Raw genomic sequence first — 20,394 nt, forward strand, 5'->3', positions numbered from 1 at the left:
CAACCACGTTACGATATTTTTTTGTAATATCGTCAAGAAAAAAATCTAAAACAATAAAATTATAAACCTAGATGGCGCTGTAATCTACTAATGTTCATTTCTCTCTGATTTTTAAATTATTTTTTAACGAACTACGAAGCGACTAGTGAGCCCCTGCTTATCACGATGCCTTATCTAACCGCGGATTTACAGTCAAAACAAAACTCATAATAAATAATAACATTATATTATCAATTGACATTGTGCGTTTAGTACTTAGTTTTTTATTTATTTATTTAAAAAAAATGATTTTTTTAATTACTAATTAGTATACTCTGACAAACTGTAGTCTGTATATTATTATATTTTGATGAATTTGATGTACAGTTGCTCGGTAGTAGCAACTAGCAGTTTGTAATAATCGCAAGTTTGTGTAATGTTATGCGTAATGAAACTTGCCTGGTACCTAACTATCAGGACTTGCATCTGAACCGTTTATACCCACCAAACTTTTTTAACCGATAAAAAAACAATTTTGACACAGTAGCAACTATGGACGCAGATGTGGATTCCGCTTGGATATCCACACAAGCTATTGTAAGTGCTGATGATATCCAACCGGACAACGAACGAGAAAAAATTCATGATGTAAGTACCACATACCTTTACCTGTATTTTAATTATATTAAATGGTGAGACAGTAAGGTGCGGTTATACTGTACCTACAATGTTTTTTGAACAAACAGATTGTAAGTAGTAGATTGAGTTCATATTTGGAAGTAGTGTCAATGGACGTTTCCTCTCTCATACCATTGCACCTAGTAAAAAAATATAAACTTATTTATCTATTGTATTATTATGAATGAAGATTGTAAATTTTGTACTTTCCATCTTTTTTAATAATACTATAAAAGGAGTTAATTAAGTAACAATTTTTTTTATTTTATTTAAACCAGTACCTAATACTTACACTATTGCCATACATTAAAAATGCAAATATTGTTTAATAGGTATCTATTAATATGTTTTAAAAAAAACAAATAGGTTAATCTAACTACATACTTGACAGATTTATGTATAATATAATTCTTCCTATGGTAAATAAAAACTTATTTATTAAAAAGCCACCTATACTTAGGAAATTAATTATATAATGTACATTATCATTAACTCAATTATTTTTAATTAGTATGGTTGCATTGTCTTGAATGGTATGGTTGACAATGGGCGTTATATACTAAAAGAAGGCGATAATACAATTGGACGACATCCCTTAAATGATATATACATCGAACATCCGGTAAGGATAATTTTTTTTTAAATATTGGTCAATTGCCACTTGTTTTTTTATATGGATAGTTGAAAATTCTCACCCATAATTTATTAGAACAAATTTGAGATGGTTTTATGTTAAACTATTTTTTTAATTCCACTGAGATCTAATCATGAGGAATTTCTTATTTTATTAGATTTCAATAACTTTTTCATTTATTTTTCTGAAAAAGAATAATTAAGTATACAATATATAAACATATAAAACATATAAAATATTAATGTTTAAAAATAAAAGCATTTTCATAAATGAAATTCTTTATAAATCTTACAAATTTTAATTAATGAATGTAAAAATATATGTAAAAATTGCTAATGGGATCTTAAGTAAGACAAGACAATAAGGAATCCAAACCTGTTTTCAAAATCTATTTATTGTAATTAGAAAAATCGGTAATATTCAGCAAGTTGGAAAGAATAGGTTTTTTTAGCATGAAAGAAATGTATTTTAAATTTCTCAAGTGTTACTTAAAATGTCCTTCAATGGGGTGGTAATTGACTGATAATATATATTTTTAATCAAATATTGTTATATTATCTATTTCATATTTAATGTTTTTACATATTTTATTAGTCAGTATCAATGAATCACGCCGTTATTCAATGTGATTCTGACGGTGTTGTTCTATTAGATAAAGGAAGTTTAAATAAAACTAAACTTAATAAGGTAAACTTAATAATTTATATTCATAATTTATACTTTATACCTACACTTTGATATAAATATTTTCTACATTTGGTATCAAAATATTTTTAGAAAAACTTGAGGAAAGATGTTGCTTATTTTCTTGAAGAAAATGCTTTATTGATGTTTGGAGAAGTCCAAGCTGATTATTTCATAAACGGAGAATCTAATGAAGTTACAAATAATAGCAAATCTATAGGTAATTAAAAAAAAAAAAAATGATTATACATAAATATACATAATAATTTAAGTTTATTCTTATTTTCACAATTTTTATACTTCTAGCATCAGATAACATTTCTGCACACAAAGCAACGCAAAATGATGAACTTTCCTTATCAAAATTGTCTAATACAGTAAGATTGTATATTTTATTATTTCAGTAACCCAATATTAAATTGTATTTAATCTTTTCAGTAATCCAATATTAAATTGTATTTTATCTTTTCAGGTCAATACTTCAAAATCTTTTAGAACAGATATACCTAATGCAATTACTGATTTTAATGTATCCTTAATCAGAAATAGTTCTAAATGTCAAACAGAAAAAGAAGTTTCTCAAACCATTACTGGATCTGAAAGTGCTATGAATACTCTCAATGATATACACACAGAATTAAATTCTTCAAGTCCCAGTGATGAATATTTATTAGAAGCTCTTAGCCAAGTAGAAACAATACAAAATAACATACATTCTAACAAAATAATTAACAATTTATCAAATAAAGATACTTCTATAATAAACCCAACTGAATCTATGCCTAAAATAACACGAGAAGATACTCCTAGTCCTGTAATGGATCTTGGGAGTTCATTCGTAACTACTAACAAGACACCGGGAAGTATATTTCAGTCTCCTAACAAATTTAATACAGAATTAATTCGTGAAGATACTCCTAGTCCTGTAATGGATCTTGGAAGTTCATTCGTAACTACTAACAAGACACCGGAAAATATATTTCAGTCTCCTAACAAAATTAATACAGAATTAATTCGAGAAGACACTCCTAGTCCTGTAATGGATTTTGGATGTTATAATGATTTTGAAAATAAACTTGAAACCGATAATCATGATGTAATTGCAGCCATTCAGTCCCCAAATGAAGATGACAAATTCAATAATACTCAAGTTTTGGAAATACCCAATCTTAAATCTGAAAATGTATCTATTTCAATAAATGAATCATTTGGCCAGAAACAAAATGTATCTATGAATAATTTCAAAAATAGTTTTGATGCAGATGACGATGATATTTTATTTTGTGAATCCCAGAAAGTTGAATCTGGTGATCAATCAAGTATTCCAACTACACATGTATTTGATGTTCCCAGTAATTACAATTTATCAAGTTCAATTAATATTAATTCAAATAAACAATACTCTGAAAAACCAGCAGAACCTTTAAACATAACTAAAAAAAGTGGAATACACAATGATGGTCTAAACAATGATTTTGAACAAAATAGATTAACATTAACAAGATCTAATTTGAAATCTGTCACCGAAGGTCATAATATTGATAAACATAAAAGAAATGTGAATACTTTTGAAGCAGATGATGATGATATTTTCAGTAATTTTATTGAAGAAGAATGCAAATCTCAGCAACAAAATTTGAATTTGCTTGAAAATCAAGACTTTTTCAACTGCCCTACACAAAAAATTTCAATTCCTAAAAAGGTAAATGAAAAACCAAAAATATCTTCTTCAATACATGAAGAAAAAACACAAAAACCTCCAGAACTTGCAAAACTCAGTAAAACAAAAACTAGTACTTCAAACATTGACTCTAATGGTATTAATGGAGACTTAACAGAGGTTTTTAAAAAAGATAATGAAGACTTTTTCGATTGCCCAACACAAAAATTAACTATTTCTAAAAAGATAAATTCCAAATCAAAAGTTCCTTCTACAATACATAAAGAAGAAATTCAAAAAGTTTTTGAATTCTCAAAACCAAGTAATAATAATTTAATTGTGTCAAAAAGTTATTCAACCAGTATTCATGAAGATTTAACACAGATCCCTGAAATGGATGATGATTTTTTCAACTGCCCTACGCAAAAAATTTCAATACCTAGAAAGGTAAATGAAAAACCAAATATATCTTCTTCAATACATGAAGAAGAAACGCAAAAACCAACAGAGTTTACACAACTCAGTAAAATAAAAGCTAGTACTTCTAATGGTATTAATGAAGACTTAACAGAGATTCTTAAAATAGATAATGAAGATTTTTTCGATTGCCCAACACAAAAATTATCAATTACTAAAAGAGTAAATTCAAAACCAAAAGTTTCTTCTACAATTCATGAACAGGAAACTCAAAATATTTTAGAATTCTTAAAACCTAGCAAAAATGATTTAACCGCGTTAAAAAAACATTCAACCAGTATACATGAAGAATTAACACAGATCCCTGAAATGGATGATGATTTTTTCAATTGCCCTACGCAAAAAATTTCAATACCTAAAAAGGTAAATGAAAAACCAAAAATGTCTTCTTCAATAAATAAAGAAGAAACACAAAAACCAACAGAGTTTACACAACTCAGTAAAATAAAAGCTAGTACTTCTAATATTGATTCTAATGGTATTAATGAAGACTTAACAGATGTTCTTAAAATAGATAATGAAGATTTTTTCGATTGCCCAACACAAAAATTGTCAATTACTAAAAAAGTACATCTAAAACCAAAAGTTTCTTCAACAATTCATGATCAAGAAACCCAAAATATTTTAGAATTCTCAAAACCTAGCAAAAATGATTTAACCACATTAAAAAAACATTCAACCCATATGCACGAAGAATTAACACAGATCCCTGAAATGGATGATGATTTTTTCAATTGTCCTACTCAAAAATATGCATTGGCTAAAAAGGTAAATGAAAAACCAATAATATCTTCTTCAATACATGAAGAAGAAACACAAAAACCTCCAGAACTTGCAAAACTCAGTAAAACAAAAACTAATACTTCTAGCAATGATTCTAACAGTATCAATGAAGACTTAACAGATGTTCTTAAAATAGATAATGAAGATTTTTTCGATTGCCCAACACAAAAATTGTCAATTACTAAAAAAGTACATCTAAAACCAAAAGTTTCTTCAACAATTCATGATCAAGAAACCCAAAATATTTTAGAATTCTCAAAACCTAGCAAAAATAATTTAACTGTGTCAAAAAAATATTCAACTAGTATAAATGAAGAATTGACACAGATCCCTGAAATGGATGATGATTTTTTCAACTGTCCTACTCAAAAATACACAATGTCTAAAAATATTAATGAAAAACCAAAAATGTCTTCTTCAATACATGAAGAAGAAACACAAAAACCTTCAGAGCTTGCACACCTCAGTAAAACAAAAACTTATACTTCTAGCATTGATTCTACCAGTATCAATGAAAACCTAACAGCAATTCTTGAAATAGATAATGGAGATTTTTTCGATTGCCCAACACAAAAATTGTCAACTATTAAACAAGTAAAACCAAAATCAAAAGTTTCTTCTACAATTCATGAACAGGAAACTCAAAATATTTTAGAATTTTCAAAACCTAATAAAAATAATTTAACTGTGTCGAAAAATTATTCAATTAGTGTGCAAGAAGATTTAACTCAAATTCCAGAAATGGACGATGACTTTTTCAACTGCCCCACTCAAAAAATTTCAATTTCTAAAAATATAGTAGAAAAACCAAAAATATCAAATTCAATACATGAAGAAGAAACGCAAAATCCTACAGAGCTTGTGCAATTCAATAATATAAAAACTAATACTTCTAGCATTGATTCTACCAGTATCAATGAAAACCTAACAGAAGTTCTTAAAATAGATAATGAAGATTTTTTTGATTGCCCAACACAAAAATTGTCAACTACTAAAAAAGTAAATCCAAAATCAAAAGTTTCTTCTACAATTCATGAACAGGAAACTCAAAATATTTTAGAATTTTCAAAACCTAACAAAAATAATTTAACTGTGTCTAAAAATTATTCAACTAGTGTGCAAGAAGATTTAACTCAAATTCCAGAAATGGACGATGACTTTTTCAACCGCCCTACTCAAAAAATTTCAATTTCTAAAAATATAGTAGAAAAACCAAAAATATCAAATTCAATACATGAAGAAGAAACGCAAAAACCTACAGAGCTTGTGCAATTCAATAATACAAAAACTAGTATTTCTAACACTGATTCCATCAATATAAAAAAAGAATTAACAAAGGTTCTTAAAATAGATAATGATGATTTTTTCAACTGCCCAACACAAAAATTGTCATTTACTAAAAACACAGATCTAAAACCAAAAGTTTCTTCTACTGTACATGATGAAGTAACACAAGAACTTATAGATAAACCTATTGAAAATATAGAAAGTACATCCAATAGTAATACAATCAGTAAACATACAAGTTCAATTCAGGTTCCCGAAATTGACAATGATTTCTTCAACTGTCCTACACAAAACATTTCAAACACTAAAAAAATTAATTTATTAGCAAATGTATCTACTATAGCAAATAAAGAAAACACTCAAAAACCTGCTGAGTTTTCACAATTAAATAAAACAAATACTAATATTTCTAAGACTGATTTTACCAATAAACACAAAGATTTCAGTAAGTATCATGACACCAATTAAATTGTTTAACTGTGAATCTAGATTTCAGAAGTATTATTTTTTTATTGTGTTTCAGATAAACTAAACAACCATAAACAAGCTATTGAACCTGACAATAAAAACAGAAGTAAGGTTCAAAAATCAAAGTGTATTAACTCTAATACAATTGACCTATCAAATGTCCAACTACCAGTATGTAACGATAATTCTTCCAACAGCTTAAAAATTAATAAACCAAAAATTCGTGTTAGAGAAGATTTATGCATATCATATTCTGGCAATTCAAGCAATTCCACAAATATCTTAAATAAACCTAATGAAAATACTGTAATGAAAAATATAACTACAGTGCCTATTTTAAAAAACATTAATTTGCCAGGTTGTTCAAAAACTTCTACTAATAGAGAAACTGATTTAAACACATTATCTTCTATTAAGCAAGAACATTTAACTGATGATTATGCGCAGTCTCGAGTATCTATTTCCCGTAAACATAATGACCGATTGAAACGAATGGATGAATCTATATTTAGCCCATTAAATATACCTGATATAAGTGCAAACTCATTGTTAGAACATCATTCATCTTCAAAAACTGTTGAAGATAATTTAAATGCCTTGAACTGTAAACCATCTACTTCTGGTAATGATGCTTCTGTATGGAAATCATTTTGGAATAAGAAAAAAGTACAATGTCAGGTTAAAGGAAAAAGTGATAAACAAGGTAATAGCAAAATCACACATGAAGTTAAGGAGAATAAAGAACGATACCAGACAAGAGCAATGACTAGAAAAGAAAATGCATCAATACTTAATAGAAAACGAAAGCAGGATGGTGTTGAAGAAAGTAACAAAAAAATATGTACCAGGAAAAAAATATTAGAATCATTGGTGAGTGACTAAGTAGATTTTATACTCAATAAATGTAAAGATGTCATTAACAAAATTTGTTATTTCAGTCTTACACATGGAAAACATTATAGCCATTTTTTAATTTATCAAATAAATTATACAGTTTAAAATTTAAATTATGTTTAGGTGGTTTTGATTCTAAATTGTTCATTTTAATAAACAAATAAAACCTTTTTAATAAATGTTAAGTAAATAAAATCAAAAATATTATTTTTATTTTTTAGTTTCTTTCAACATTAATAACGCTTTATAGTAGTTTACCACATTTCTTCTTAAACATGTTATTATTGTTTATTATATAATATGTAGAAATATGAAATATGAAACCTTGATGTGTCTTCTTAAAACTTGATTACATAAAAAAAAAATTAGTATTTTTGCGAGAAGAGACTCGCAAGTCACCAAATATATTAATAAATATGAAAGAGCCAAAATGTAAAAAATAAAAAGGTCATACATAAATTCACATTAAAAAAATTTTTTTGTAAAAATGTTACAATAAGTTGCGAGCTACAAAAGTCTATGACATGAGCCGCGGTTTGGCCACCCCTGATATATAATATATTTATTTTACAATGAAGTTTTTTACTTTTTAAAATATATAGATTTGATAAAGAATTGTAACAAACTATATTTTTTTGTAATTTTAGGTTGAAAATTCAACAGAAACTGTTGTTAGTTTTAGTTACCTCAAGAGCCGTCACCTGCAAGAAATGAAACAATTTGTTGACAAAACAGGTATTATAATGTTTTATGTTAAAAGCTGAGTGGTCTAAATAATTATAAATTGTATTTTTTTAAACCTAAATTGTATGTTGTTACTAGGTGGTACGGTTACAGACGAGATTACAGAATGTTCAGTGTTGGTAACAGACAAGATACGTTGTACAATGAAAATACTGTCGGCAATAGCTAGAGGATGTCCAATTGTCAATACCAATTGGCTCAAACATTCTTATACTGTTCAAATGTTTCAAGGTTTTTGTCTTGCATGTTCTTTATTGTCTACTGTATATAATATAATATTATTAAATATGTTTAGACATTGACGATTTTTTAATTGTGGATAAAGATGCAGAAAGAAAATACAAGTTTCAGCTAAAAGAATCATTAGCCAAAGCCAAAACGAAAAAACTCCTAGATGGATATAATGTGCTGGTTACTCCATCAGTGAAACCTAGTCCCCAAGAAATGAAAGGTAGTGTTTTGCGTATTAAAGTAATGTTGTTAGTTGTTACTTATAAAGTTATATAAGTAAAGACCAGATTGTTATGCACTTATAATAATTAATTATACTATAAATTAGAGTGAATTGATTTATTATAAAATTTAAAAATAAGATTATTTTACAAGGAATCTCTGATACTTTTATTGTTTTTTTAATTGCCAAATAAATTATGAGTATTTTGAAACTGTACATTTTTTAGAAATTGTAAAATGATCATTACTTGCCTTAAAATGAATATACCACCCAAGATATCTTCCTTTTTTCTTATATTTAATGAGATTTTAACCTAAATTATAACATCTAAACCAGTGTTTCTCAACAAGTGTTCCGCGAACTAGCTGTAGGTTTGCCGCGAGTCGAGGCCATGGTACACGCGTATAGTATTATTAGGGGTTAAAAATAGAAATTTCCCAGTACTTAATTTTCTTGGTATTCCGTCGAAATGTATAAAAAATGTGCCGTGAGCATAAAAAGGTTGAGAACCACTGATCTAGACAATTACAATATCCTATCTTTAAATTTTATAATAACTCAATTTGTTTTAATTTTAAAAATAACAGTAAAATGGATTATTGTAAATTTAAAATTTGTTGATGACAATATCAGGTTTAACATTAGATTTATTCAGAATTAATTTACAGATTCTAACAATTTAAGATAATATTGAATAATATAATTTCAAGACAATAAAAAAAAGGTGGTTAAATGGATATAGCTCTACGTCTGCTGTATAGTAGAGATGGAGAGTAGGTCACTATAATGGATGTGTTAAATTTGAATGCGATGACAGGTATCATTGTATACGAATATTGATTCTGAACGGAGATGATTTGTCAGTCTAGGATAATTAGTAGGATATATTATATTATTACCTATATTTAAATTGTAATATATCTTTATTTTACTAGATTTCGTAAAAAAATTAATTTTATACTCATACATTTTTTTCTTTATTGACGCTAGAGTTTTTTTTTGCAGTTATTTGAAGAAAAAGTTATGGAGAACCTTGTGTTGGGTTTTTTAACCTTAGATATAAATTACAAAAATGTTATGAATTTTCAACTTCAAAATTCCTTGCAAATTTTCGCGATTTTGTCTATTCATAAACATTTGAACTTTAAATGCTTATAAATTAAAATTGTGACTAACGATTTTTGATTTTTTTTTTACTTTAATAAGTACAACTTATAATAAACTGTGTAAATCTAAGCTATGCATTACAAAATGTTGTTATTTTATCGATTAAGTTTAAAAACTCATCAACTGCATGTATATGATATAAAAAATTGCTATAAGAATCTTATGAAAAATCTGGTTTTTACTCATAAGTCATAATATATAAAGTGTATTGCTAAGATTAATCCATTATTATTTGAATTATATTGATTTTGGTTTTCAGTGATTATAAGTTGTGCTGGCGGCAATTATGTCTTAAATTGGACAAATACACAATACTCAAAGGAATTGATTGTAACGTGCGATAAAGATCGCAATCGATGGAAGCCAGCGTGGGATAATGATTTTGCCAAAATAATAGACAGTGACACTCTTGTAACATCGATTATTAGACAAAAATTAACTTTATAATATTATAGGTTACCTCTTGTTAAAATCTGTACAAAATAAAATGTATATAATCACCTGTTAATAAGTTAATGTAATCAAATATTTCACCTAAACCAATTTTATCTGTACTTAATACAGTGAAACCTTTACAGTCATGGGGAATTAAAAAATGTCCACTATAGGAAGTTGTTTACTATTTGGAAAACCTTTATATAGTGGACATTTGTGAAGAATTACTTATTGTCCACTATTAGAAGGTGCTATAGGAAAAAGTTACAAAAAATATGCACACAATATAAACATGTGTGCATATAAGAAATGTATTTTACTAAATGTTAGTTATTATTTAAATGTATTTATTATAAATATTTTTGTATTGTGTTTTTATCTAGTTAAAAAAAATCAACTTTTTGGCTGATGTTTTATATTTTTTATAATGTATTTACAGATTGGCTAATGTGGATAATCCAATCGCATCTTCATTATTTTAAAATTTTACAAAATGTATGAAAAAATAAATATGTATTTTTACTACCTACTTAAGTTTTTTGGATAGTATATTATATTATAGTCAGATGAATAGAGATTATTTATAATTTTGTTATTGGTTTTTAGTGTCTTTGCTGACTACTGAGTGTCAGTTGTATTGTATACATATGATGGGGATTTAAGAGTGTCCACTTTTGAGAGTTGTCCTTAACCGAGGTTTCACTGTATTAATAATAATTGATTAATAATTGAGATGTGTTATAAAAAATGCCATTGACATTCAAATCTTAAATTAGAGATGTCTATTAGCTGATAAACAATAAGATATGTTTTTACATTTATAATGAATAATGTATATAAATTACAATGTTTTGTTACAAAGAATACTTTGAAAATGAATTAAAATAACAACTTAAATATAATTTTTAAAATTTTTATTAATTTTTTTTTAGATGATGTATTAACCTACTCAAATCATAAAATATACCCAATGCCTTTTACAATATTAGTGTTTTAAAAAATTATAATAATAATACTACCTACTTAGATTATTTTAATTTCTAAACGTAAATTCAATTTTTAATTTTCTAAAAATTCTGGTTTTTCGGAAATGCTTCATTTAATAAACTCCAATTTTTCCTCATTTTCCGAGGCTCTGGGAAAAAAAAATGGTTTTTCCGACATTTTTCTGGAAATTTTGTTGAAAAATGTGTATAGAATTGAAAATTTGTGTCATGTCTATTATTATTGGGTTTTCATAATTTTATTTACAAAAATTTAGGAATTTGTTAATATTACCTCATTTTTTCTAATCAACAATTTATCGACTATCCCAAATTTATTCACAACAATAAGCGTAAGAAACTTAAATTAGGGCCGCTTCTTTAAAAGTGACACTGGGGCTCTAGTTGACCTAGTTTCGTCACTGAGGACGTCGTGATATCTTCTGCAGCACAGGTCACAGGAACGACTGCAGTCGACGGACTCGGGCCGCCGGGCGTCTCTCCGCGGTGTGGCGAAGTATCGGGCGCGTGTTGTGTATCCGACGTGAATAGCGTCCGGAGCTCGGGCCCACTCGGCCGAGAATGCCGGGCAGGACGATGGCGACGAAAGGACGGCTGCACGGACGGTGTCAGGCGCCGGTATGTCACCCGAGCACGTCCTTCGAATTTCGATCAAAGTGCTCGTACTGCTCGCGACTTGGAAAAATTAAAGTAGGTGGACTCTACAGAAATAGAAACTTATAGTTAAATTCCCTGTTTACCATGACACGTACCTATATTTTTAGGGACTACGCCCATATAGTTTTGTATAAAAAGGGTTGTAGCTTCATTATTCAATTAGACATAGTTTGACTACAATTACGCATAGACCGGTGGCGTTTAACAACCCATCGGGCTGGCTTTTAACATTGTCTCAGTATATAAATATTATTTCTAAACTCTAAGCAAAACGTGTTGTTTATTTACTTCAAACTTATAACGCTACCTGAAGCAGACCTACGACAAAGTTAAATCGTGTTGAGCAGTTGCAGAGCTATCTTCACCGAGACCGGCTCACTGCAGTAAGTGTGGCTGTGAGTGCTGAGAACTGGCTCAGTGATAGAAATGCTAAATCAGCATTGACAGTGCACAAGTCTTCTTGTGTAAGTCTTATAGGAAGACTTGTTTTCTTACTATTAGACCGTAGCGGCCTCGGCCCATGCCATCCGTATTTCATCGTCGCGAACCCAGTGAAGTAAAGTCGTAGTAACGAGTACACGGAACACTGCGATCACACAGACATACGACAGATGGCGCGATCGTAACGTGCCGTTTACAAATCGCAAGTTTCGTGAAGCGAATCCGCTAACTAACCCAGAGAAAACTACGAACTGTGCACGCCATTGGAAATTGACGACACCGAAATTGAAATACTAACAACTAACGACCGAACAAATGCATCTCATCTACATAAAATACCACAGAATCGCGGAATTACAAACGCCACTGCTCAATAAACGAGTGAACGGTAACAATATTATATATACCGGTCCGACGCATCGATCATCACGTACCCTGGACGGTCGACGTCAGGTGAGATCGTCCAGAGTTTGATCTTGATGGAGCGTGTTCGCTGGTCGGAGAGTGATTTGTTGATTTCGAGCGAACGGCTTATCACACACGTTGCATGTGCACATATCTGTCTTTCCCCCGTAAACGATCTTACGCATTAGCGACAGGTCAATAATTTATTAAACGTCGTGTTTATTCGTTATTACGAAGTGTTCACTTTTTAAAACATTTAGCAAATACTCTATATGACATAAAGAGTATTTGCTTTTAGTTTTCAAAATTTATAGTATCATGAGTTTCTAACCATTTGACATTCTTATACATTTCACCAAATCAAAAGTATTACATTTTAATGTAACCTTCATGTTTAACAGAATAAATACTAGAATGTATTCAGTTTTGTAAGAAAAAACTTATATTTATACTATTTTACAAAAGTTGAGAATTAGCTTTATATAGGTGTAATATTAATAAAATTCGCAAAAATATTAAGACTAGTATATTTAAAATTAATTATGAATAGAAAAAATAGAAACAGTAAATATACCTGTTATTGGTTATGATTTTTTTTTTGTTTTTCACCTTCTATTATATCAACAATATTTTTTTGGGGGACCACTTCTTGTTCTAATAAATAATATATAATAAATTATCATTTGTCGAATCGCCATATACAGAGTGATTCTTTTATCATAAAACACTCATTATTTCAAAAAGTATTCATGTTTTTGAAAACATTTTTTACATAGTTTCAAGTTGTTAAAAAAACAACGTTTTTATTAAAAAATTAATTTTTTATCCTTATATTTCTTTTAAGTTTTTTACTTTTTTGAATGACAACATAGGTAGAGTTTCAATTTTTACTTATATTATAGGTAACTTACATTATGACTTATAAGTATTTAAAGTTTAGATGCGCAGAGTGGAGTGGTACGGGGTTAACCGTAACATGTAGTGATGGGCAAAATTGTCTTGGTCTTGCAGCAAGACCAAGACCAAGACTACGAATTGCTTTGCAAGACCTAAAACAAGACCAAGACTGCCATAGTCTTGGTCTTGGTCTTGGTTTGCCCATCACTAGTAAAATGTTTGTCCACTACTCCGCTTATCAACATTTTAAATACGTAGCATTTATGTCGTGAGAATATTAAATTAATCTGAGTCTATTTTAAACAACTCTAATTTTAGACTTAAATTAACAACCACTAAATATTTTCATTTTATTTCTAGTCTATCTTACATAATTTATTTTATGTGATGTTTACATCGTTCAACAAATTAACGGAATATACTTAATTATAACTTATTTCGCATTATTAATATTATATAATACTATTTATGACTTTGTGATTCGTGTATTGTAATAAACACATTAATCAATAATCACTATTATAAATACAAACCAAGAGAAACGAACTTAATACTATTTACTTCTATTCCATTGAATTATTTTATTATTTTATTTATTACACATCATCCAATGACATAATAATTTAAATTACGATTTATAAAGATATAAAACATGTTATGATAATAACTCATCAATACACCTACATAAAACTTATCATGTATTATTAACTATATATATATATACACCAATACACCCATGTACACGAATACAGACATACAGTATTGTGCGACACAAACGTCGTCGAGAAACGATTTTATGGTATACAGCACAACCCGTGGTTGAAGATATAAGTATGAGACGTAAAAGTTTAGCTACCGAGAACAACAAAAATAATATAAATATATAATGCAATTTATTGAATAAAAAAAAAAAAACAGTATTGTACATCGACAAATGGGCATCGAATCAAACGTATATTATATACGTGTACATTAAAGCAATAACAATGGAATAAATATCTCACGTACATCGAACGGCGTCCGCGATCCTATGTGATGCGAAAATAAAAAGAATGAAAAAAAACGTCCGGGGAACTGTTGTTGGCGGTCGTACGGCGAAAAATCGTATATACGAACGGCTTTCAAAAGACGCAAACTACGCGAATACGAAAAGAACGGGTTGGAAAAAACTCTGGAAAAGTCTTAAAATCCCGTGAAAAGTGTGTACATAATAAATAATTATTTAATATTTTAACTTTTAATTTATTGTCCGAGAGGGGGGATTTTTCAGTTCGGTGTGCGGGAGATGCACGGATAAGGTTCTGTAGATTCTTCTTTTCCTTTTTATTATTATCATATTTATTATTCTTATTCATAATCTTATTATTATTATTAATATTACTATTTTTATTATTATTATAATTATTTTATTCTCATAATAACTTTTATTTAAATTGTGCGTTTATCGGCGATTGCACTATTGGGGTTTCTACGGTTTCTTGTTATCGGTCACAGAATAACACGATACCGGTCCTGCAGTATTATCGCTAATGAATCGGGTATAAAAGGCCCGGCGAAACGACCAGCATTGACATTCACTGTCCGTCCTCCGTCGTAGCAAGACCCACCCCGGGCAGACTTGCGCGATTAGGGAAGGCATCTGGTATCTATATTTTTTCATCTTTAACATATTACGTTGCCTGCACATTACATTGCTTGTACTCGTATTCTTAAAATAGTGATTTTATTCATACCTATTTGCACGTTCAACATTTCCTTAGCTCGAACACTGATCGTTACATATCTAAATATTTGCGTTAATGCATATTTCATTTTTTCTGTTTCCGTGTTATGCGACAAACAGTCATTCGTAGGAATACGTTATTCGTAAGTGTTCAAGTATGTTTTCCAAACAGAACGTATATTCGTAAAACCCCCCGTTTTCCTGTGCTTTATCGTCATTGACGACATATGCGCAGAGCTACGGTGGGGTACGTTCCGCAGAAATGACGAGTCGCGCGTACGTCGGGTCTAGCGAGCATATGGCACAGTTCCAGTGACTCGTAAGAGTTCCGCGTTACGGGTGTATCGCTCTCGTTTGAGCTGCTCGTCTCGTGTGCCGCTGTAATGATCTGACAACGCGCGCGATTCGATTCTGATCCGATTATTCGGTGGCTGTGACGTCGTTGAATGACATACGAATCTGTTCGAAACATATTGTACACATTACGAAAACGTTAATTTTTTTTTTTTTTTTTGATAGTGTTTGTAAAATTGTAACGTATAATAATTGTCTATTATACGAGATCTTTTTTAGTAATACATATATCCAGGTTCATTTAGTTAAGTTTATTAGTTATAAACACCTAGTTATGAATATTTTTTTTTTATAGATTTCCTGTGAAAAATGAGCAATTAACTCAACTGTGGCCAATCGATAATAAAAGCGAATTAGTGTAAAATTTGTTGAAAAAACATTCATAGATTTTACATCTTCTTCTTTTATATACTATTTTAATAAAAGTGAAAAATAGTTACGTTCACAATATCTAGGATCGCAGTGGTCGCATAGAAAAAAGGTCTAGGTGTGGTCGCCGCAGCCTAACGATTGATTATATTAATTACCCATTATTATTAACCAATTTTCTTTTTCATAGTCGATACAAATATACAAATAATATGGCTATAGGTTATAGGTTATAGGTATATTTTGCATCAGAAAAATCTGATGATTTACAAATTCACTACATGAAATGTTGCGTTTCCAACAATTTCCAATATTGTGTATAATTGTATTAAATGTATATTGTCTTTGTTTTTTTCTATAATTATCATTGTTCACCTGTTTAGCATATTATCAATTATTCTGTATCTTTGTGTGTGTGTGTGTGTGTCAACTCGCCGTCTTCAATCACAACACATCTTTTTTTATTACTATGTACTGTATAGTGTAAAATATTGTATTTTTGTTCTTATTTTTCTCTCGTCGCCACTACGGCACGAACCAAGTTGTTCTGTATAACATTGCAGTCGTCGTGCACTACTGTAGCCACAACAATAATTCGTGTATAATATATATAAATATCAAGTGCTATTGCAGTATATTTGAGCAAGTATTTTTTTTATTATTTTACACATTAATTCCATCAAGTTCCGTGGTCTGGTACAGTCCGAAACAACCGCAACGAGCCACCCAAACGTAAGTCCGCCAGCAACGCATTGAGTGTTGTGTGAGAGGCCCCCCTAGACGTCGAGACGATATTCAGATGCAGTTGTCGCCTCCGACAACGCCATCGGGATCTGGAAGCTGATATCTAGTTTTAAGTAAATTTTAAGTGCCCCTTTTTCAATAGCGCCTTGTGGTCATTGCACCATACCGATTCGACCACCGGGACCCCCTCCCTATTATTAAACTGCATCATCCCGTTTTCCCATTGTATAAACTGTATTCACGCTCCTCGATATTTCCGTTTGTTTCCTCGTGTCACCGCTGCCGGTTCCGCGCCGCCCACTGCCACGACAATTAGGTTGTCTATCTAGTTTTTACAAGGCGCAAACAGTCGGTTGCCTACATAACTCAGAGCCGGACGCTCCGTCACGGTTTTCTAACCTACAAAGGTGTTGTCAAATTTTTCAACAGTTTGATATTGAAATTGCATTGCTGTGTTGATTTTTTCAGAGGGTTGGAAATCTATAGAATAAAATTAATTTAGAAGTTTTTGTATTTATATATGAAGATAATTTGGAATTTAGGCAATGAATATATCGTTATTAAGATCATAAACGATACGCTCTTGTAACGCTAAAACACAAAATTATATATATACAGCAGTACCTATAAATGTATAATTATGTACATAAAAGCAATCAAATAAACTAATGAAATTTTCGTGAAATAAAAAATAATCTTTTTCTGTAAGTGAATATAATTTTATAATTAATAATAATTGTACTTGTATACCGTGGTAATATTACAAATCATTATCACTAAGTAAATAAGATTGTATTATGATGGTTATTTTCATACTGCACTTGCTTACTCTAAAGGAGTAACTCAGTAACTCATTTCGATAAATGCATATAGTGATTTTATTAAAAAATCCCAAAACTCACCTATCACTGATCTGATGTGAAATAAAGTTTCGTAATATATACCTACTCACTTAACAAACAACGAAAACAGAAAATGATTTAAAATACATTTATCTAATAAGACAAGTTCAAATAAAATTTTTATTAAATTTGTGAAATCCGAGTGTCAACGCTTCTTCGTATCACAGTTGTAAACGGACACACCCTTTCACTGGTGTTAATGATCTTCTTGTAGTTTTTTTTTCAAATTATCGTGTCTCAGATTGTTTTTCTCGTTGATCTAATTTAATGTATATTGTAAAATTAACACTTCTACAACATTTAAAATTTAATACTAAAATATTATTATTATTTTTTTTATTTGTTGCTAATTGACCGAATAAATAATTTTACCAAAATTATGATATTTACAACACTATTCGTATATATATAAATATATTTTATACTTAATACAACACTGGATATGTTTGATATATTTAGTATATATCAAAATAACCCTAAAATAATATATTATAGATACAACTAAACGATAAGCTCGTGTGTTTCAGAGTAAATTACATTTTTTATCTGGAAGGTAATATTATGTCTGTAGCTTTACTCAGTCTTTGTGGAATTATGCGCAAACTCTTGAATTAAATAAACCTCTTTACGCAGAAATAATAAATAGAAGTCGTAAATTCACACGAGTTTTATTTTCATTTATATAATTTCCAAGGTAGCATCGACTGCGTGGTTATTAGCCGGCATACATTATTTATATTAGAAATGAGTTGAATTGTCAATACGTTATACTATAAATAAATAAAGTCATCACTCCGTTCAGAATCTAAAAGAGAATTATATAAAATTATCAAAAATTATTTTAGCAATAGAATACAACCTCTTTATAATGGCACCTATAAGACTGAAATTTTATTCCTATGGAAAATAACAATACCCATATAACCTATATCCTAAATATTTTAGTCAGGTCTTTTTATAACAAATCCTTTATAAGAAAAAAATTAGTCAATTCAAAATAATTCTGATATATATTCTGATAATAATCGTATACATAATTAAATATATTTAACAAAATTTTTAATAACTATACAAATGTTTCCTTTTTTTTTCATCATCGTCAAAAGCATTGTCTTCATCTACATCACTCCAAGCCGATCAACAAACAATAAATTGTTAATATATATTAATTATTAACATAATATTAACATTATTGTTTATATTATGATTGTATCATCATCTAATTTCTCCATGTCTAATATTAAAATTATAGGACAAAAATATAAAATACTTATAGTATAATTTTAAAAAAATTGGCAATTTATTACTTTCTGACGAAGTCTGATGGAAATTACGTCGAAGAACTGCAGGGCTTGTGAAAGCCATGGACGACCTGTGAAATTGTCCATCAGTGCGCCAGCATGGAATAATGGACGCCAAACTGAAAATTATTTTTACTTAATTTATCTTTTAATACGCATTAACAATATTCATTATCTAATTTCGTTCTAATTGAAGATACATCTTCAATAGTCTCATATTTGTATAATTAATTAGTTTTAATATTAATTATAGTTATAAGTATCATATTTAATATTACTATTATTTTTTCTTTTATGCAATGCGGTAATTTTTATAAGTTAATAACCTTCTTAAAATATTGTAGGATCAGATAAAGTAATAAAGTAGTAAATAATAATAATAAATAATTTTATTACTAGTTACTCAAACTAGGTATGTGTGTGTGTGTGTGGAGGGGGGGGCGAAGGGACCAAAACATGGTTTTGCCCAACACGTTAATCCTTCTATAGCGAGCCCTGGACTGAACAGTGTCTTTTATGTGAAGACCATTGGTCAATACACTTTCAAAATGCAAGGACAAGGTTATACGCCAAATTATGATCTATTAATTATCTTTACTTACTCAAATTTCTAGATAAATTTAAATAATTAGTGTATAATTTGGATTGTATATACATTTTGAATACAAGTATTTTAATCTGGTCACCATTTCAATTATGTGCGTTTTAAAAAAATATGTATGTTGATATTTTTTTTATGAGTCACGAATGGATAAATAAACCGATAATAAATATATGAAAATAATTATAGCCGTAGTAAATTTATAAATGCTTAAATTATGTTTTCTTTGATACCTCTACGTATAATAATAATGTTAAGTCGAACTAGTATTGTAGAATGTAGATTATACTTACCTATATAGGACATAGATTTTACAATGGTTATCAAATATATTTTTAGTAAGGTGTGTATTATTGTAATACGATTATGGAAAATTTGTTGTTTTATCGACATAATTATGTATTAATTATTTATTTAGTGTTCAATATTGTATTATATTAAAAATTAAAATTCATTAATAAAATTGCTTATAATAAAAGCCGTAGATAGCATTTCAACAAAGCCCAATAAAAAACTACGCACAGAACTTACATTAATTTACTTATTTTAATTTAAATTACGATAATGTTGCAAAACGTGGTAATTTAAAAAAAAATATATATATATTATATTATTATCTACACAAATTCTTTTGCTCAGTCAAAATTCTTGA

General features: G+C 29.0%; 1 protein-coding gene across 1 annotated transcript; it reads left to right on the plus strand.

Moving 5' to 3' along the window:
• Nucleotides 1-201: 201 nt before the first annotated feature.
• LOC132920533 (MATH and LRR domain-containing protein PFE0570w) lies at nucleotides 202-11,246 on the plus strand. The gene is made up of 11 exons (XM_060982994.1): nucleotides 202-627; nucleotides 1,169-1,279; nucleotides 1,886-1,978; nucleotides 2,069-2,195; nucleotides 2,282-2,352; nucleotides 2,448-6,627; nucleotides 6,706-7,520; nucleotides 8,192-8,279; nucleotides 8,367-8,519; nucleotides 8,584-8,739; nucleotides 10,169-11,246. Exons 1-11 carry the CDS (start codon nucleotides 532-534, stop codon nucleotides 10,354-10,356), a joined length of 6,078 nt encoding a protein of 2,025 aa, XP_060838977.1. The 5' UTR covers nucleotides 202-531; the 3' UTR covers nucleotides 10,357-11,246.
• Nucleotides 11,247-20,394: the final 9,148 nt, after the last annotated feature.

This window comes from Rhopalosiphum padi, chromosome 2, assembly GCF_020882245.1.
Source record: "Rhopalosiphum padi isolate XX-2018 chromosome 2, ASM2088224v1, whole genome shotgun sequence".
NCBI classification, from domain to species: Eukaryota; Metazoa; Arthropoda; class Insecta; order Hemiptera; family Aphididae; genus Rhopalosiphum; species Rhopalosiphum padi.